The 21,765-nt window shown below is 43.0% G+C and overlaps 1 protein-coding gene across 5 annotated transcripts in view; it reads right to left on the bottom strand.

Moving 5' to 3' along the window:
- The window catches only part of RGS6 (regulator of G protein signaling 6), a 505,151-nt gene that overhangs the window by 45,664 nt on the left and 437,722 nt on the right, over nucleotides 1-21,765 (bottom strand). For all 5 annotated transcript variants that reach the window (XM_075927285.1, XM_075927284.1, XM_075927286.1 and 2 more), the window contains one exon: nucleotides 17,176-17,362. In XM_075927285.1, coding sequence (XP_075783400.1) covers nucleotides 17,176-17,362 — 187 coding nt within the window. The remainder of the gene's footprint in view (nucleotides 1-17,175; nucleotides 17,363-21,765) is intronic.

Genomic DNA, 21,765 nt, shown 5'->3' on the forward strand with positions numbered 1-21,765 from the left:
AGGACATGCTGGGAACATGGTAGAGATTATGGTCTAGCTCTCTGAGGAGTGGGTGGAGGAAAGAATAAATTTCATGACTTTTTTAGCATAGTTACAAAGAATACTCTAGCCTTGGAGATGGCTACAAGGAGACCTGAGAACAAAATATGTGCTATAATACATTATTGGTGCAGGGGTGTGGAGGCCACTTAATGGGGAAAAAAACCCACACTAGTTTATATTGCCAAGGACCTGGCAAATTCTGCATGGTCCAATCCCACATGTCAAGAATCACTGCCTCAGCAAGTGTCCATAGTGAGTGCTGAGGTCTAAGATCAGGATGGAGAAACCTATATCAGATTCTGGGGGCTTGCTGTCAAAAGGAAACGATCCTTATGGGATAAAAATTTGTTCAGTCCTGATAGCCGCAAAGTCATACAGCCAGATGGCACTAGGTGTTTGAAGATTAGAGACAGACATACCAAACCAGGTCAGTTCACATTAAAGCTGTTGCCCCAGTACTGTTAACTAGGGCAAATTGTCTTCATCTAAGCCAAGACAACAGCCTCTATTTGATCTTTGTTAGAAGGAGTAGGGACTTTACATCAGAGAACAAAACAATGATTTATCATATCTTGAGATGAAATAAATAATGAACCGACATCTTGACTACATCCCTCCAATGCAAGACAATGCAGAAATATACCCAAAGCTCTAATGTAGATATATTCATGTAATTTTTCCTAAGCATTCTCCCTGGGTTTCACACCTTGAAACCAGCAAACAGTGATATTGCTACTGTTCCTCGATGGCAGCATTTCTTAAAGTGCGAGGCAATTGGAGGGGTGCGGTAGAGAGAACAGAATTCAAAATGGCCACCCTTAAAGGGACAAGCCTCTTTTTTTGTTTTGTTTTGCTCCCAACTTTTCTTTGGGGGGGGGCTTTTTTTTTTTTGGTCAACAACTTTTCCCTGGGGAATGGCCATCCTCAACAAAAAAATCCTTGGTGTTCCCCATTAAAAAAATTATTGTTTGGTGTTCCTCGGTCTTAAAAAGTTTAAGAAACACTGCTCTATGGGCACTGACTTTATGGAATTGATAACTATTTCTCAACTTTAATTGTTAATGAGGAAAGGAAATGTTAAGGAGGTTGAGCATGGGAAATATGTAGCTTCCAGAAACAAATCTGTTTTTTCAGTTAGAATGATTCAAAGGTTGTCTTAAACTCCTGATTGATGACATGATTGATATGCTGATCATTTAATAACATAGCTTTTCTGAAACATTCACTGGACACCTGAACCAGCTCATATCTACCGGGCTCTGCAAAGAGTGTCTTTCAGCTGACACCTGCTCAGCGTAGCTCCCACGGGCTCACTTGAAAAAGCTGCTGTGAATGGACCACAAAGATTCCAGTTTGAAAGGTGGGTGCCTGTATGTAACGTGCATACACAACAAATCCAACCACAGGATGGTGGACTCTAATAACTGGCTAAGTCCATTCTGCTCTTTGATACCTTTTATAAACAGATCCCAATATATTGCTGATATATCTGCTGTGCTAAGATATAGGGAATCTGCATCCCACTGAGAAGACTTGTAATTACAGTGTCTAGCTCCTCACAATTTCTGAAATACTGTACACACACAAAAAAACAAGTACATTCAAATAATAAATACTGGGGAAAAACAGATTGACAGTGGAGTATGTGTGAATTTAACTGCTCTAGTCTCATATAGTGCAAATGGGTGAGTCCTATTGTGCATATGACTTTAATTCATTCCTTGTTCTGGGCTATTATTACTACCTACTGCGACCCCATTTCCTAACCTACAGACCAACTGAATGTTTTTCTCTTCTTTACTGTGTGGCTGAGAGGGCGAATAGCCTGTAGTGAGGCTATAATCTTCCTCTACAGACAGCATTTTTAGGGATGGAAAAGTGCAATGCCCTCCATAGACATGTATATTCCAGGACATGCCTATCTATATGGTGCTGCTGACATGAAATTCAGGACATTCCAGCTGGAACTCTGGAAGAATATTTCATTTCACAGAACACACATCCCAAACCGAGTTAACTGCAATTAATACAGCGATTATGTAAAGCAAATGTAACAATGACTGGTGGAATCACACCTGGGATCTCTGGAACTTAGTGCATGAACCTCTAGAGCAGACACATTATTCTCTTTGTAAGTGGTCTCCCTGACACTAAATGGGACAGTACACCACACCCAGTAGGCGTGTGGGTTACACAAACACATCATTCATGCAATCCACATCAGCTCATCTGCAACTCTGAACAGGAGAGCCTGTTTCATTAGGCAAAGAATGGGCAGGCGGCTGGAACTGCCCATTATTCTTACTCAAAGAGCGCCATGGAAAAATTACATTCTGCCTTGTACTGTCATTTAAAAGATGGAAGAGACATTTTATTTTAAGAATTGCGACAACAACTCCCCTACTACCTTTAGGTACTGCCTCTCAACGTTAGCAATCAGAATGAAACTAATAAAACTCCAGTCCTGTGCACTAAGCTTTAGACAACACTCCTTTGGAGTGTTTTAAAAATAAGTTTAAAATATATTCTGGAGCAAGACAAAAAGAACAATTTCCAAGAACAGGCCAGGTGGCTGACTTTTATTATGTATCCCATTGGCTCTGTCTAGGGCCTTCTCTCAGAAGCTCAACTCACAAAATCGCAGTCTAATGTTGTTCCCGTCACAGATGGTTACTAATGAGAACACCAACATCCAACAACAGTGGATGAGGTGCCTGATATTGCATAGAATCATGAAAATGTAGGTCATGCCTTCAGGACCTAGTTAGACCTTTGCTGACAGATGTTTATTTAACCTGTTTATTAAAACCTCTAATGTTGTGAATACCACAACTTCCCTTAATAACCTATTCCAGTCCCTAACTACTCTTACAATTAGAAAGTTTTCCCTAATACCTAAACAGACTCTTCCTTGATGTAGATTAAGCCCATTACTTCTTGTTCTACCTTCTAAGGACATGGAGATCAACTAATCACAGTCTTCATTAAAATAGTTCTTAATGTATTTCAAGACTTTAATTGGTGCCAAACAGTCTTCCTTTCTCAAGACTATGCATGCCTCCCCCCACCACCCCCAATCATTCATTATAGATCAAGTTTTTTTTAAAGCTTTTGTCATTTTTGTCACTCTCCTCTGGACTACGTCCAATCTGTCCATATTTTTCTTAAAGTCTGGCACCCCAATACTACAGGTGAGGCCTCATCAGTGCTCAGTTGAGCAGAATACTGACCTCCCATGTGTTACATATGAGAATGTTAATACATCTGAAAATGTTATTTGCCTTTTTTTGCAATTGTATTACAGCGACTCGTATTCAATTTGTCATCCCTTATAACCCCCAGATCCTTTTTCTGGTGAGCCAGTTATTTCCCATTTTGTATTTGTGCTTTATTTTTCCTTCTTAAGTGTAGTATTGTGCATGTGTCTTTAAGGAATCTCACCTTGTTTATTCAGACCAATATTCTAATGTATTGAGGTCATTCTGAATTCTAATCCTGTCCTCAAAGGTGCTTACAATCCCTCCCTGCTTCTTGTCACTGTCATATTCTATAAGAGTATTCTCTACTCAATTATCCACATTATTAATGAAAATATTGACTAGCATCTGATGTAAAATAGATCCCCCCCACTGGATTCCACTAGCAGGGGTGCTGAAACAATTTTGTTTTGGGAGTGCGGAGAACTATTAAACAAAACTGTAATATCTGTATATGGTGGAAACCACTTCAAGGTGCAGCAGCACCCCTCTTTCCAGCTCCAGTTTCTGGCAGAAACTAGCCAATGGGAGCTGATTGTTAGAATAACAGGCAGCTAAAATGAATCACGCCCCTTCTCCTGGGTTCAGTTATTCATGAAGCACAGAGCCAGGCAGGCTGGCTAGCTGGGAAACATTTTAAGCTCTGCAGGAAGGCAGGCTAGTTTGGCAGCTGACAAGTAAGTCTCTTGGCCACAGCCTGCTTCTGGCTCCACAGCCCTTTCCTGCCCCAACTCTCTGCCCCTCCACTCAACATTCCCAAACCCTGTGTCCCCCTCTTACAGCCATATTCCCTCCCAGATCTGGCACCCCAATGTCCTGCTCCAGATCACAATCCCCTCCTACCCTAGAGCACATCCCAAATCCCTGCACTCTAGTCCCCTGCCCTAGATCACAACCTGCCTGCTTCATCCCAACTCCTTCCCAAGACTCCAACCTCTCTCCTGCATCCCGGTCCCGTACCCCAAGCTCCCTTCTGCACCCAACCTCCATTCCAGACCCTACATCTCCTCTATTAATAACATGGAAGAATGTGGCCCTCGACCACTTTCCAAAATCTTGGAGTGACCCGCTATCAAAAATTATTACCCACCCCTGTTCTAAGGGTTTCATCCTATATTCTTTCTGCATAGTATTATATAGTGTCCAATTTTGCAAATAACTGCTTAGTGGCTGTGGCAACACGTTACACTGTAAATGTGAAAATAAATAACAAAATATAAGTAGGAAAACGTTGACACTTCTGTGGATTGGAAAACAAAGGGCCCACTAGGTAATAAATCTGGGAAACTTTCTTTACCACTGTTAGGAGAGACGTAAAGGAAATCACACCCTAGCTATGGCTGACAGCTAAAGTGTGGGGAAATAAACCCTGATAAGATGCAGTACCCCTCTGCTGTTTTCCTTTCACATGCCACATCTTTGGAAAGAGATGAAGGACAAGCTCTGTAAATTTTCTTGACAAGAGGGGAAAGAAAAAAAATTATCAAAGTTGGAAATCCAGACGGGAATGTGGGAGGTGGATGAGATAGCAGAAGCTGTCTCAAAGCTGCACCTGCTTCAAATCAATGTGTTGCAACAAGATCTTAAGTCTCTCCCCCCCTGAGCAATCAAAGTACAATGACCCTGACTAGGGCAGAGGGTGGCAGCTAGCCAACCAACCAGGACCTTGGGAGTACCAGACAAGGATGTTGGAAACGGTTGAGTGACTTAAAAAATAATTTCATAGCACACTCCTCTAGGCTGGGTTCCTGGTAGAACTCAGCAAGAATACTCTTCCTTTGAAGTGTCTTTACTAGTGGGAAATCTTGGGCTATTTTTTCTGAAGCTTGTCTACAAGAGAAGGGCAGTTTCTGTGTTTGGAAAGTGAGTTTTTTTTTTTTACATCCATCTATAATCTCATGTGTTCCCTGCCTGGAGCAAAATCCATACAAAGTCCAAGCTTGCCAGGTCTTGTTAACTCTGGGCTCAAGTATATATTCTTGCACCCCTCCAGCCCAGATGGCATTCCGATATGCCCCCAGATTCTACCTTGCTCATGTAAAGTATACACATTCTGGTATATACTTAGGAGTACGCAGAAGCTAATGCCTGTCTGCAGCTGTTTGGATGGAAGAAGATGCATTCTGAGATTCTCTATATTCTTTGTGTGTCTTAGGTTACTGTTTCTATCACATTTGGAGTATAAAACATTCTTATAGAATAAAAAAATTGCCCCTTTACAGAGGATCTATGCAAGGCCTATGCACCACCTAAATTCCACAGGCTTCCCATTACATTTCTCCTCCGGAATCCTGCCCTGGTTTACAGGATTCCTGTAGCACAACAACACAAACACAGACCCAGGGATCGCCAGCAAGCTTGGTGCACTAAAAGAACAGAACAAATGCTGAAAGAGAATGAGTTACAACATTTAAACCTTTCCCGTGTCATTGGTGAACCTAACGTTCTTTAAAGGCACCCTTAATTGACTGCCATTTAGTTTAAATTAGTTCTGAGAACTACAATGACACTTGATTCAGACAAGGTAGGAGGAATTGCCACATCAGCAACAGAAGCAGGAGCTAGTACAGTAGTAGATGTAGTTCACAGTGTGCATGAAAAATGTATCAGAAGGGAGGACCTAACCTAGCTAGACTCTAAGGCTACGTCTATATTGCCACTTTTTTTCGGCAGAAGATATGCAAATCACGCTCTTATTTGCATATATTCTGCCAATCCTTTTTGTGGAAGAGGTTTTACTGCTAAAAAGCCTCATGGAGATGAGACCATTTGTTGGAAAATACCCTTTTTTACAAGATCCCTTATTCCTCCAAAAATGAGGTTTACAGGATCTTGCGAAAAAGGGTTTTTTTTCCCGACAAATGGCCCCATCTACATGGGGCTTTTTAGCAGCAAAATCTCTTCTGCTAAAAGGATCGGCAGAAGATATGCAAATAAGCGCAATTTGCATATCTTCTGCCGAAAAAAAGGCAGTGTAGACATAGCTTAAAAGAAAAACACCCATTAAGAACTCAAAAGGTTTTCATTCAAAAATACCCTTAGCTTCCCTCAGTCCACAACAACACCCCCCAGTCTACTGTATTTGCTTTTTTTCTTGTTTCTATTGCATTCTCAATTTTCTTCCCTTCCCCCCACTTTATGTAGTTATTTTAGTGGTTCTCTGTATGGACCAACTATAGCAAAATTACAAACTTCCCCACTTGAGACTCTGGTTAAAACAGAGTGTTGCTAGCTAGTATTGCTTCAGATAAATGACCACAGGAAAACTCTGTTGCAGCTTATAGTTTATGTATAGTTTAGAAATGAATTTTTTCAGACTGGTAAGTGACACAAAAGGTCTTTGCCTGAGAGTGAATTGCTCTGGAAAATTTGAGAAAAAGCTATGTGACTATTCTCAAGTTATTCAAATGACACAATACATTTCATCTGAAGTTTTAGCTGTTGGTTTTCCTTTGTACTCAAGCAAGTGATTCTGTTATTTAAAAACTGATGTGTAATTAGATCATAATATGGATTTACCTCCTTGCTAAACTAGAAATTATAAAACCATGATTGAAATAAACATTGGGCTGAAGGTACAGTACGATGGTGATCAAGCAAAAGAAATTACCTTAAACATTCACAGTTCACTTTGTATAATGTACAGGAATCTACTGTTTATTTCTATAGATCCATAGTTGGAAACGCAATGTAAAGCTTTACCGTGAGTTTATAATATATAGATGTATCTTTAGCATCAGAGCTATTGGAAATCTCTTTGATACATGTTTTTAAACCTCAAATATATAGTAGAGATGCAAAACTGCTGGGTGTTCTTTAGAGATGTAGCCTTCTGGATTGCAGTACAAAGCCAGGGCCATCCTCTTACTTCAGGGAGATTTAGAACTACCTATAGAAACAGTTCTTCTGGGAGACAGGAGTGGCTTCAGTATTCTAACTCTGGATGAGCAGTGCTAGGTTTTGAGAGCAATGACCATTGCTAAGACCAGTTCCTGGCAAGAAGTCTATGTAGACAGGCTTTGCAGGGAATGGAATCCCGTCAACCAGGTGACACTGCAGCCTCCAGCACTGGTAGTAGTGGCCATACCCATTGCAGCCCCATACATATTGTTCAGTTGATCCATACAGTTCTTGAGCTCATTGGTCACGACGCTGTCACAACCCCAACCTACCTGCCACTCCCCTTTCCATGTTCCCATGGAGAAAGTGCTACCACAAAGCTGACTTTCATTGTGCGAAGGGACGTCTGGAGTTCCTCTGCAGCAGAAGTGTCATTTTATTGCATTTTGGGCATTCCCATGGGTTAGAGCAGAGGGTCAGGATTTGGCCTTGACTAGCCTACAATAGCAAATATTATACAACATACCAATGGCAACAGCTACATACAAGAAAGCAACCCTGCTGTGACAAATTGTGTCAGAGCTTTCAGAGATAAGTGAAAGTTATTGCAAAGTATCATATCATACGTGTGTGCTCTGACTATAGCTCTCTGATCAGATTTTGGTTTCAGAAGTTGCATGCTGAGTCATGAAAGAGGAGCTGCTTTTGTTTATGGCACAGGAAACTGCAAACTGCTGTTCCTTGGGGAAATACCGTGTGGACAAACATGCTGGTCAGTATAGTTATCATCATGTCCCCATATGCTTTGGAGAGCTTTTATATCCCTGAATGTACATGCTGGGACCTTGTTCCTTATGCCCTCTTCTAAACCCCTCACCCTTGTGCAGTACAGGAAAGGAGTCAATCACTGATTTCCCACCCTACAGAGAGACAATAGCTTGACAAAGGCTGTCATTTGAGACATAACATGTCATTTGTCATAAAGTGGTGAGATTTCAAGTTCATCAGTTCAGTCACAAAATATGGATACTTCACAATACATTCAAATGAAAATTGTTTCTAAGGCATGAACTACCTGAAGATATGCAGCATGCACAGACATCCTTTTTATTGAGTCTGGAAACTGAAAGAATGAGTTGTTGAATATCTGCTACTATACAGATCCCTGTTTGATATCTTTTGTTTTCTGCTTCTACAGTAACAGGGACTCAGCTCTAACCCTTCCACTTTACTTTCCTGGTTTTCACTATTTGCTACATACACTTAATTATTCTCTTGAAGAGGGTCCTCCCTGCCCCCATTTTAGATTCAGGATGTTTGGTCACAGACTGCTCTAGGAAATCCACAGAGAATGTATTTATTCTTTAGTCTGCATATTAATGCAAGCTGAGCAGATAGACATACATGGTGAGTGAGGGTTCTGGGCGGGGGAGGGGGGAGAGGGAGGAGAGAATTATGCTTCTGCAATCACAATAGACCACACATAGGTAGAGATATTGGAGAGAAATGGAGGGAGATGTTGCCCCCTACAGCCCAAAGGAGTTGAACACAGCCAGAGAAGTAAAGAAGAAATGGGTCTGGCTTAGTATCTTCCATAGAAGGACATCACAAAAAGTTTAACAACCGAGAATGTTAATTAGGAAAACAATGTAGTCTGGAGAGAACAGCAAAAGATTGTGAGAGGATTCCTGAGTTCTGGTCAATGCTTTGTGTGGAGGTTGAATGATATGATTAAATTGTTTATAAAGTGCTTTAAGGGCTTTGGACAAAAGATGTTGAAGTTCTGCAAAGGATTATTATTTTCGAACTTTCCTTTCTTCCAGTCATTTTTACTCAAGATCCATGAAAGAGAGATCACTCTGCTGAACAGACAACATGCAAAACATTGCTCCTCATCTGCTTTGTTCATTTCTTCCTTGCTTGAAAACACCAATCAACCAATACACATACACACAAACCTGTACACCTTTCATTTCCCTGAAAGAAAAACCTCTGGGTATGTCTATACTACAGCGCTAATTCGAACTAAGCTAATTCGAACTAACGCATCCAGACTAAAAAACTAGTTTGAATTAGCGTTTTGCTAATTCGAACTAGCATGTCCACACAGAGTGGACCCTGAACCGGGGTTAAGGATGGCCGGAAGCAGTGCCGGCAGTGCATCAGATGAGGACTTAGAGCGTGGAGATGCTGTCTCAGGCTAGCCGAGGGCTGTGCTTAAAGGGACCCGACCCCCACCCCGGACAGACAGTTCTCAGGGGTGCCCCGCTTGCAAAGCAGTCCTGGCTTGGAGTGCCCGGAGTACCCACACTGGGCACATCACAGCACTCGGCCATCAAACAGGCTGCACTTGCCGCAGGCTGCCATCTGGGGAGAGGAGGCAATTGGGGGGCTGCAGGAGAGGTTCCACCCCCAGAAGCCCGCAGAGCCAGCCCAGTCCTCCCCATCGGGGGCTCGAACCCCATTCCTCCCTCACCTCCTTCCACTTACCTCTCCCAAGCCCCCCTTCCTGATGTACAAAATAAAGGACAATTGTGTTCAAAAATAGAATCTCTCTTTATTGAACAAAACTGGGGGAGACTGGGAAAAGGAGGTGCGAGAGGGGAAGAGAGAGGGTGGGAGAGGGGAGGGCAACTACAATGATGAGGGGTTTGGAACAGGTCCCATATGAAGAGAGGCTAAAGAGACTGGGACTTTTTAGCTTAGAAAAGAGGAGACTGAGGGGGGATAGGATAGAGGTCTATAAAAGCATGAGTGGGGTGGAGAGGGTGCATACAGAAAAGTTCTTTATTAGTTCCCATAATAGAAGGACTAGAGGACACCAAAGGAAAGGAATGGGTAGCAGGTTTCAAACTAATAACAGAAAGTTCTTCTTCACAAAGCAAATAGTCAACCTGTAGAACTCCTTGCTGCAGGAGGCTGTGAAGGCTAGAACTAGAACAGAGTTTAAAGAGAAGTGAGATCAATTCATGGAGGTTGGGTCCATGGAGTGGTATTAGCCAGGGGGTAGGAGTGGTGTCCCTGCCCGAAGTTTGTGGAAGGCTGGAGAGGGATGGCACGAGACAAATGGCTTGGTCACTGTCGTTGGTCCATCCCCTCCACGGTGTCTAGGGTTGGCCACTGTCGGCAGACAGGCTACTGGGCTAGATGGACCTTTGGTCTGACCCAGTATGGCCATTCTAAGCTCAGGGTCGGGGGTCTCAGTGGACCACCTTGATTTTCATGCAAATCTGCTCCTGGGTGGCCAGGCTGGCAGCTCTCCTGCCCTAGACAGCCGCTTTCCTGTGCCTAGTGCGGAGGTCGTGGACGAGGTCCACAATGTCTGCACTGGACCAGGCGGGTGCCCGCTTCTTGCGGTCCTGGGCAAGCTCCTGGGAGCCTCCAGCCTGGTCCCGGGAAGAGGGGGAGGGTTGGGGGGCATCGGGTGGCTGGCTCGAGCCGTGCCAGGTGCAGGGTCTGCTGGCTGGGTGCTGGCAGGCTTGCACCTGGCACGGGCACCGTAGCCAGCCCGTGCCCCTTTAAGAGGTCCGGGGCCGGGAGGGGGGCAGACGAGTTTCCCTGGTGTTGGCCAGAGTGGCCACCAGGGAAACCTGGGGAGGGCTAGCCTCCCACTAGTTCGAATTAAGGGGCTACACACCCCTTAATTCGAACTAGTAAGTTCGAACTAGGCTTAGTCCTCGTACAATGAGGTTTACCTAATTCGAACTAAGCGCTCCGCTAGTTCGAATTCAGTTCAAACTAGCGGAGCGCTAGTGTAGCGCCTATCAAAGTTAATTCGAACTAACGTCCGTTAGTTCGAATTAACTTTGTAGTGTAGTCATACCCTCTGAGAGAGCCCACCTTACACTTAGAGAACATCTCCAGTGACGCATTAAGTGTTTGCTTTTAATTTTTGAATTCAACATGAGCCTAACACTACTATTGCAATAGTCTCAGATAAAGATGGAATCAAAACAAAATCCTGAACATTTTTCAGATGTTCCTTTTCTTATAACGTGCCAGCACACACTAAATTCACATATGCGGTTGCTGAGATCTGGATTTGGATCCAGATTTCACAGCCCAAATATTTCTCTAGTCTGAGCAGCATGAAGGTTGGCACAATGATCTAACTCTGCTTTGGAATTAAGTATGGGCACATCTGCACAGCAGGACTAAACTCAAAATAAGCTATGCAGCTTGAGCTACGCTAATTGCTCAGCTTAAGTCAAAATAGCTTATTTCAATTTTTGGTGCCGTCTACACCGCAGAGTTGTTGATTTGAGTCCCATGACTTGAACTCGAGTCCGACTTAAGTCGCCTAGGTGACTCGACTTGAGACTCGACTCGGGTTCATTGTTTGTGACTTGAGACTCGACTTGAGACTTGCTAATTTTGTTAAATCGACTTGGTGAAAAAATTGACCGAAAATGCTGATATTGATGGCTTGTACAAAAGTGCCTTGACATTTTTTAAATTAAGACTTGAGACTTGACTTGGGACTTGACTCGAAAGTGACTGTAGGGACTTGAGACTTGACTTGAGACTTGAACTGCAGTGACTTGAGACTTGACTTGGACTTGACAATGACGATTTGAAGACAACACTGCTACACAGCAGTTATTTCAAGATAGAGCACTCTTCCCCCGACTTCCTTTACTCCTTGTACAATGAGAGCTACAGGAGTCTGAGTAAGTAGCCCTCTAACTCGACATTATTTTGACATTATGTCGAAATAACTGCTTGTGTGTTGACGCAGACTATGTTATTTCAGAATAACGTCAGTTATTCCAAAATAACACTGCTGTGTAGACAAAGTCTATCTGAGCAGTACTCTCAGATCCTATACTGAGCTGAGACTGGAACTGAATTTCACTAAATCATCTCCATAGTAATCAAGAGCTGATTACTTCAGGTAATTGAATATAAAGCTACAATATCTGTTTGGTTTATCAAACCAGAAAAATAATACAAAAATTCAACCAACCATCTACAAAAGAAACCTCAAGAGCAACTATATGGCACATTCTACTACAGTAGGCTTGACACCATAATCAACCAGGAAATGTCCTACAATTGAGCATCAAACCGCAGTGCATTCTTCTGAAATTGGTTCATAATGCCATGCCTGAGAGACTGGAACATAGATCATCTGCTCTCTGAAGGCTAGAGGACATTTCACTGGGCTAGGGACCTAGTACAAATTTGAAAAAATAAAATGGGACTTATAAGAAAAGCCCCCAAAATGTCAGGACAAAGCAGAGCTTGTGTGTGTCACATAATTCAGCCCCTAGTTCTACCTGAAGTAAGCAATGGGTTGGTAATAAGCAGCTTCATTTGCAGAAGGGGGATGTTTGGAAAGACTGGTACCTATTTACTTTCCAGAGCTGACCCCGGCAGTGTCATGTCTTGGGGCCTCATACTGGTTGCTCAGTGATGCTGATAACTGTTCTGAGAGTTTAGAACTTGCTAAGTGGTGCACTGGTTTAATTGAGCTGACCTTTCCCCATGGTGTCCTTGTATTAAAAGCTGCTTTAGTCCCAAGTGAACACTGTTTTGATCATTATAATCTTTTGCTTAGTGGGCAGTTGTCTAAGAGCAGAAAATAATCATTTAAATTGGCAGCGTCTCCTCCAGAGGGGCCTAGGATTGGAATAACAAAAGATGCTGCAGATCAAAGTTGAGGAGCATTAGCATAGCTGTGTATATGGGGAATCAGAGCCAAATTAGAAATGGGGGACACTTATAAAGTCCAGGGTGGAAATGGGGAGCTGGGCTCAAGAGAGGAATAGCATAGGACAGGACTGGCTAGGACTTACATGTGCTGGCAAAGATTGATGGGGGCATGTGATGTGACTGGAATAGCAAGAGGTGCTACAGTGCAGAATGGATACAAACAGCAGTGTGAGAATACAGGAGTAAAATATCAGATGCATGAAGCTTTGCAGGGCAGGATTGACTCACCCTAACATACTCAACCCGGGAAAGGTGGCAAAATACTTATTTGTGCATAAATCTATCTGATTGGGACCACTGTAATGAGACTACATTTATCTAAAATTTAGATTTGGATTACAACTATTCAACAGTTCAGAGATGTTTGGACCTAAGATTTTCATTCGCCTTAGTATAAAGTTAGGGGCCATTAGCAAAATGCAACCCTCCTTAAAATGGGGTTGGGAGTGGGATTAGCATCAAAAGGTTTTGCCTGGGGCTCACCTAAAATGCTTCTTAATATGTCAGCAAAGGTAGCTCTGTGTCCTCCTTTTTTTTTTGTTCTATATAGTTGTATCTTTTCTAAGTTATTAGTGCAGGGAAGCTATCTTCTGTGCCATGTTGTATAAATCTTGTATACATTTAAAGTGTTATATAAATGAATTATAACAGTAATAAGCTCCAGTTTCAATCTGTGGTCCTTAAGTGTTCATAGTCTGAAGCACATTTTGCCTTTTCCCATGTATTGCTATGCCAAAATTCCTTCCCAGTAGCCTGCTGCTGGCATTTTGTACAGATGCCATCTCATAAATCAGCATACAGACAAGATACTATTCCATGGTCACCTTTTCCTATTTTATTAATTCAGATGTAGTGTTTTTCTTTTCTCAGCTGAGCCAGCCTTCTTTTTCCCCTCTTAGGGCATCTCTAAGCCATTGGAATTTAATGAATGCACTGTTTGGTAAACGGAATTGTTGTCTCTCCTTATCTCCAGACTTTCACATTGTTTTTTTCTGTGTCCTGTCTTGTGTAGTTTACAACATAACTGTCACATTTCTGCTTCCTTGCCATGGGTGTGTTTTGACTCACTATGTCTAGCTTGCTCCACAGGAATGTGATGTGTTGAACTCTCATGGGACCTTGGTGCCTGTACACTAAGGTAAAGGAAAGGTGCCCACAATATGCTAGGGCTCTAGAGGCAGCCAACCCAGTTACACAGGAGGGCAATTCTCACCTGGGAAGGGATGTAGTTAGGATGCTCAAGGCACACTATGTGGAGCCTACATTGACTGGGCTCCAGTTGAGCCCATACCACATCTTAAAGTAGACATCTTCAGAGAGAGCCCTTACGAAAACTGGCAGTGCAAACAGAGCCTGCCTTTCTTGAGAGTAAACCCATGGTAGCTCCAATATTTTAGGTTTTTTTTTTAACTAGACATATGGCATTTATGTTACCTCACATTTCTGTTTTTTTGTATTATTTAGCCTCATTAGTTAATTTGCCAATTAACTCAAATTACTGGCACAGCTTTCTAAGGATTATCAACTATTAGATGCAATCTTCAGTGTACAAGCAGATAACTTGGATACCTACACCCCATAAAGTCTCTCTCTGAATTCTATCTTTGGGGTGTTTTTGTAGGTGAAGGATTTGATCTTCACCCAGAATAGAGATTACAGCAGAGCAACTCTGAATCACTTAATCTCTCAGTCATGGGAATATTTCCATTAACTGCAACAGAAAGTTGGGGAATCAAATTCTACCAGAAGATGAACACATTTAACTAAAACTGGTTTAAAGAACTTCCATTTGATTATATTAGCTCCCTTTGGGCTGCAATTAAAATAGATCAGTCCAAGTCTAGATTTTTTTGCCTTCTTCTAATTAAAAGTTTATTGAAAGCAAGATGGACTTCTTGACAGTAATACTACTTATTTTAATCATTATCTTTGGCACTCACTCTGTTCTATCCAAAATAAGTTTGGGCTATATTCTCCCATTACATTTTCACCTCCACAGGCGACACAGAGGTATCATAGCACCTACTCACCTGCTTCAGGGTGTGGCTGAGAAAGAGAGTTATTATTTTGCCTTAAAAGCAGCTTTCAGGCTGCTTTACTTTATGCTTAGAATCTCCACACGCCTCTTCTGATTCGTGACCAAGGTTCAGAGAAATATAGTATTTGATTCAAGTTTCAAGAGTACTCTCCTAACCTTACAAAAAGCATTGTGCTACAGTCTGTCTCCAAAATACATCCCTGTTGACTGCACTGTTGGTGCAGCAATTTGGAGCATCACTTTACAATGGTGACTTTTAAAAATCAGGGCTCATTCATGACTTTTGTTGTAGTTTTTACTGTGCCTCTTTGATAATGAAATTGCTCTCCGTTGTTTTCCTGATCTTATTTGCCAACCCTATTTCCTTGATCTGATTTACTCTTCCACTTCTCTTTTTGCTTCTTTATATAATGTACTTTAACTGTGACTTCCTGAAATTCCGATCCAGTTTGGCTCTGACTCTACTAGTTATCTTCTGACCACAACTTGACAGTTGACAAGTACATACTAGCTGCCCCTGTTGTCAGCACTGAAAACCCAGGACACTGTCTTGCTAGATCATTTATCACCTGAGAAACTGAAATAGGAAAGCAGATGTTTTATCACAAAAGGGGGACTGCTACAGGTAGACACTCCATAATCTGGACTTCACTCATCCAGCAACACTCCTGGTCCAGCATCATCAGGATGCCCCCGAGGGGCCAGAAGCATTGCCAGATGGAGGCGGGTAGAGCATGGAGTCTGTGGATGCAGCGGGGCCACTGGGGAGAGACTCTGGCAGCAGGGGAACTGCCAACAGGAGCATGGAGCTCCGGGCATGGGGCCATTGGGGAAAACCCCTGGTAGTAGCGAAACTGAAGGGCAAAATCAGAGCCTCGGATGTCAGTAGAACCACAGGGAGAGGAGGTGGGAGGAAATGGAGTTCCAGGAGACCCCCAGCGGGCAGCAGGGCGGCCAGGAGGAAAAGTGGAGAGCCCAGTGCATTGACCTCCCTTGGTCTGACAAATTCCCTGGACCAGGACCAGTCAGGTCCTAACTGGGTCCTACAGATCTGTTTTATCTAGGAGGAGCTCAAGAACCAGCCAGAGGTGAAGAAGGCTTACAGGCAGCATATAGACGGTTGATAACAGGGAACTCTGGCCTTCATAGTAGGCCAGAAGATGTGGCTTACCACAAATATTTTCAAGACCAGCAGACTCTCCTGGGCCTTCTGGATATAAGAGATCAGCTTGGCTACCTTTCATCTACAGCGTCTCCAGCCCCCCAAAATACACCCAGGTTTTATGTTTCTCTTCTGAAGTACTATACTAATTCTTTCCCAAGCACCAACCCAAATCCAGGGTCAGGAGGAGTCTAAAGTGCATGCCATCCTCCATTCCCAACAGACACATGGCTATCTGTACTATCTTGTGGACTGGGAAGATTAAGGTTCCAAAAAATATAGCTGACAATGTGCTTCCCTTCTCCACACCCCAGACCTGATGAGGGAGTTCCAAAAAACTCACCCAACAAGTCTGGATCACTCTGATGGAGAGCCTGAAGATGAGATATGATATATGCCCCTGTGGGACTAGAACTTGAGACCATATTGGTTCCAGGATGCCAATGCTTTCACATTGCCATCAGGAGCTCAGACTAGGCCTTTATGGGGGAACCCTGTGAAGTTTGACATTTCAAGAAGTATAATCCAGTGGGGCATGTATGGCAGCTCTTTGACTGGTCCATGCACATATATAAATCAGTAAGCCATCACAGGGAGCTGTTTGAGCAATGATGCAGACTACCTCCTTGCTTCCACTCCACACACCTTGCCTGTGAACCTTAGGCTCCATCTCTTGACTCTGGCTCAACCCCAACTCCACAATTTGCTTCCTCTCTGCAAATGGTGTCTGCTCCTGATTTCCTGGTATTCTTACCTGATTCAGCCCAACTCTGCTACTCATATCTTGACAGTAATTTGATAACTGTCCAGTATATGCTGGTTGTCCATGGCCCAGACCCGACATTGCTCCAGCTTCATAATCCTTGTAGATTTGTCAGCTTAGGAACATCTTTGTTTCTAGGGTAGTATTAGCCTCTTAAACCCAACAGACTTAGAGAAGAAAATACAGTTCACCCTGCCTGAACTGAAATCACTGATGTCCTTTCCAACTGCACACTCTTAAAAAAAACAAAAAAAAAAAAACGAAGTGGATACTGCTCCCAAGGTAGAATATAAGAAATTACCATCAAATTAGCTATTAATTACTAGTTTCTTACTAGTAATAAAATCAAAATCCAAACCTGTGCATCTTCAAATGTGTACCTCCCCGGGTCTTTGACGTTTTGACTTGTTCTCTCATAGCTGTGGGAGTCCAGGTTGATAGCGCTTTGTGCCCCTGGAGCTAGAAACTCTTGCCAGATTTCTTCCACTCTGGTGGCTACATCCTGCAAAGGTTGTTTTTTGAGATCTTGGACAGCCAACCAAAACCTTTCATGGGAAGCAACAAAACAGAGAAGAAAGAGAAAAGAAAAAAGATTCAGAAATAATTTTGTGGACCAGCCTTAGTAATTCCTGAACTAGTGTGCCCTGGGCCTAACACTCACTGGAGTTAATGGCAGTGTCTCCCTTTATGTACGTGACTGGAGAGGTCCAATGTGCTCTATACCAATCCACTTAACTTTTATGAGGGGCAGAAAAGCAACTCTAGAATGTGTTATATTCTTATTTAAAACACTGCACTTCTCTCCATCTCTGACCATCTGCACACAAACAGGCTGCCACTTCTGCAAGCCCTGCAGGGTCCATACAGCTACAGAAAAATGGATAGTTAATATCAAGTGTTTCAGAGGAAGGCCAAAGAATAAACCTTGATGAATCTGGCCCATCACATGTTGGTGTAAAGGAATATACCATGTCCAACTACCTGGCCAGCAGCTGGCTTTTCCCACACACCTGAACTTCTAACATGAGTGAGCTGAGTTTGCACCATTTTCTCTCGTTATTGTTAGTGCCATAATAATAGATTCATCTCCTGTTCCTCCTCGTTGTTACAAGCTCTCACAAGACTAAAGTACTTAATCCATCATGAAATCTGTGAGAGACTGCAGTGGGCTGCATTACTTTGACCTTTTGAAGCCTCCTGCAGCTTGATTGACTGGCCATTCGTGTTCTCCTCCTCCACAGCCCTAGCAACCAGCAAGGAGGAGTAGAGACAATCGAAACAAAGAACACTGCAAAGATCAACAATTGTCTGGACCCCCAATCAGCATCAGCAGTTTATATGGGTCATTGCATTGAATATTTTTCATTCTCAAGGCAAATGGTACTAGCTCATCACTCAACCCAACTTCATTACAGTCCTAAGCCTGCAATCTGGTGTGGTTCTTGGGACATTATAATGCAGGACAGATACTGTTTAATGCACAGGGTCAAACTATATTTATAAAGCAGATCTGTTGAAGGCCTCAATCCCTAATTTGTGAAAATTTTCTTCTCTGAGGTTCTGACTACAATGGGACAGGGAATGGGAGTAAGTATATCAGTTCATGGCTAAGATATGTAAACAAGATTCCTTTAGCAAAAAGGGCACAGGGCAGAGCCACATGGATACTGTACTCAGTGGTTGCCTAATATTAAAGGGAGCACAGCTGCCTGGAAAAGCAGCATAGCCTAAACAGTCTCCTTCCAATCAGCACACATTGGTCACAGGTGCAAGCAAGTGGATACAGACCAGATTTCCAATTAGGTACAATAGGCATGTGCCTAGGGGTGCTGGTGCTCTAAGGTACGTTACCTCTCTAAAATTGCGTGCAACATAAAGGTCAGCTGTAGGCAGTGGAGGTGCCGAAGATGCTGTGTCTAGAGGAGTGTAAGGTGTATATCCGGCCCCGAGTGCATAAAGTAAACCTATGCAGGAAGTAGCACCCACACCAAGGCAGAAATAGATAAGTCTGGTGGGTAGCATTCAACAGACTCTGAGCAGGAGGTTATAGGTACAGAGTGCCCTGGACAAAGCAAGGGCAGGGAAAAGCCAATAACAGCACCAGATGTCTGTCCTGTCCTTGTCCTGCCTGGCTATCATTGGGCGAGGGTGCTCAAAAGAGCCTATCTAGGCATGACGACTTATCCTGAACTAATTCACATGAAGTGACTGGCTTACAATGAGAAATGCTTATCTAGACCCCTTTATATATAGTTGCTATTTGCTTACTTCCTCTATAATATGCTGCCAATTAAACGCACTAGGACTGCACTGAGGCCATTTAGCCAAAGTTCTCTAAGTTGGAATTCTGCAGTCAGTTTTACAAAACAGGCAGAGATTTTTATTGTGGGGTGGCTGTGGTGTCCTCGTGTCCGTATTTCTCCTTGCTTCTTTTAAGATTCCCACTTTAGCATATCTTTTTTCCTTACTGTTAAATCAGACTGCAGAAAGCTGCCCTAAAAGGAGTGTATTCGGGGTATGGAGCTGCAGGAAGGTAGTGTGCTAAAGGCAGGATGGAGCACTGATGCAGCAATTCCTGAGAGAGACTGCAGCAGCTGGTGTAACTTAAAGCAGCCTTTAGGTTGATGAATTGACCTTGGCTGGAGAAGCCACCTTCCTACACTCAGACCTCTTCAGCTGAGGGTCTGACCCTGCATTTATAAAGCCTATGCTTCCTTCCCTATCTTGTCTGCTCCTACCGTCCACCGGGAAGCTGCTCTCATTTCCTTTTTTTGCTCTGTGGGCAGGAGTTTACTTGTCTGCGAGGCACCTAGCATGCTCGAGAATATGTACAAATAAATAAGTAAATGCTCCTTCCAGTTCACAGCATAGGCGGAATGCCTGGGTAAAGTCTAGGATGAGAGTACAGAAGGAGAAGGATTTTGATCCCACTCTCTTGTATGGTTATGTGCAGTTTGCTACCAACCCAGGTAAATGTGACAAAAATTATTGTCACTGTTGAAACCCACAGAAGTTCTCTCTGTATGTACAATAAGTACAGAAATAGAGTTTATGTGCCCCCTGGTGGCCAAGAAAAGATTAGCGAAATACATGTTGAATGTGAAGGCATTTCAACATCAGTACAGTTTTGGATTTTCATTGCAGCATTTGCAGTAAAGAGTGCAATCGTCCCAGTAATAAATCTAACTGAAAATCATAATACAGCTCAGACATCAGTAATGTCTTATATCCAGACCTCTTGTAAAATTACCATGTATAGATATAGATATAAATATATACATATTCTAGAGAGAGAGAGAGAGAGAGCATCTGTCTGTCTGTGCGTATGTCTGTGCATCTGTTTGTTCAAGAACTCCTCCTAAATAGTAAGAACTAGTCCCACCAAATTTGGTATGCCACTTCCTCCTCTCCTCACTTAAAGCAAGGTCAGGGTTTGGTTGTGAACACCCCAGGAAAAGGACAGATTTCCATAATATGCAAAGGGAGGGGCTGCTGCTCCAAGGGACAGGATATGAGAGTGGACATTGTGGCCAGCAAGCCCACAGGGGAGAGTTATCCTGCAGAGTGGCCACTGGAGCAGCTCTACCATCAAGGGAATGGCCAGCAGGGCTGGGGCTCTGCTATCTTACCTGCCAGAACACAGGTAAGTAGCCCCCCACCACGCCAAACCCTTTCTCCAGGGGATGACCTGGAGGGGAGAATAGACCTCGGGTGGTTGGGGGTGTTTTGGGGTGTATGTGTGAGGAAAACAAGCCCTAGGTAGGCAAGAGGGGTGCTGGGGGAGAGAGATATGCCCCTGCACTTCCCCTCCCCCCCCGCCGCCACATCCCCAAGGGCCTGCCCTGCCCTGAAGGACCTGGGCAACGCTGGGTAAGTCTGCTAGTGCCATTCTATTTTGGTGCAAATGTGAGGGCTTGTCAAAAATTTCCCACCCAAAGTTTCTATTCAATAGAAAATTGGGGTTTCAATTAACCCTCCCTCCAATTTTTGATGTTTCATTCAAAGGATGGATGTGCCATCTATTTAGGTCTGTGGTCAGGTGTACAATTTTCCTTTTCCTCCTGGTGTTTCCCATGATTCCTTTTATCTCTCTTTCCAACTGACACGCACTATGATTACTGCACACATCTATTGGATGCAGGGTCTTTAAAGAATGGCTGCATGTGGGAATTTTCTAGCAAGTGTGCAGCATTAAATAATCATTCATCCTAAAGAAATTACTTGCAACTTCTCCAACATTCACTAATAAGTACAACTATACATTTTGCCTGATCATTGTGCTCCATGTGCTCCATTTGCCTCACAATGTGCTCCATGCATCAACAAAGTGTAGAGAATGCTAGCACATTATTTTCCCATGATTTTCCTCTAGCTATCATCTTTGGAAAATCATGGGAGAAAGCAGAGATTCCAGAAGACTGGAAAAAGGCAAATATAGTGCCCATTTATAAAAAGGGAAATAAGAACAACCCAGGAAACTACAGACCATTTAGTTTAACTTCCATGCCAGGGAAGATAATGGAGCAAGTAATTAAGGAATTCATCTGTAAACACTTGGAAGGTGGCAAGGTGATAGGGAACAGCCAGCATGGATTTGTAAAGAACAAATCCTGTCAAACCAATCTGATAGCTTTCTTTGATAGGATAACGAGTCTTGTGGATAAAGGAGAAGCGGTGGATGTGGTATACCTAGACTTTAGTAAGGCGTTTGATACGGTCTTGCATGATATTCTTATCAATAAACTAGACAAATACAACTTAGTTGGGGATACTATAAGGTGGATGCATAACTGGCTAGATAACCGTACTCAGAGAGTAGTTATTAATGGTTCACAATCCTGTTGGAAAGGTATAACAATTGGGTTCTGCAGGGGTCTGTTTTGGGACCGGCTCTGTTCAATATGTTCATCAACGATTTAGATACTGGCATAGAAAGTACGCTTATTAA

Source organism: Pelodiscus sinensis, chromosome 4 (genome assembly GCF_049634645.1).
Source record: "Pelodiscus sinensis isolate JC-2024 chromosome 4, ASM4963464v1, whole genome shotgun sequence".
Classification (NCBI taxonomy): Eukaryota; Metazoa; Chordata; order Testudines; family Trionychidae; genus Pelodiscus; species Pelodiscus sinensis.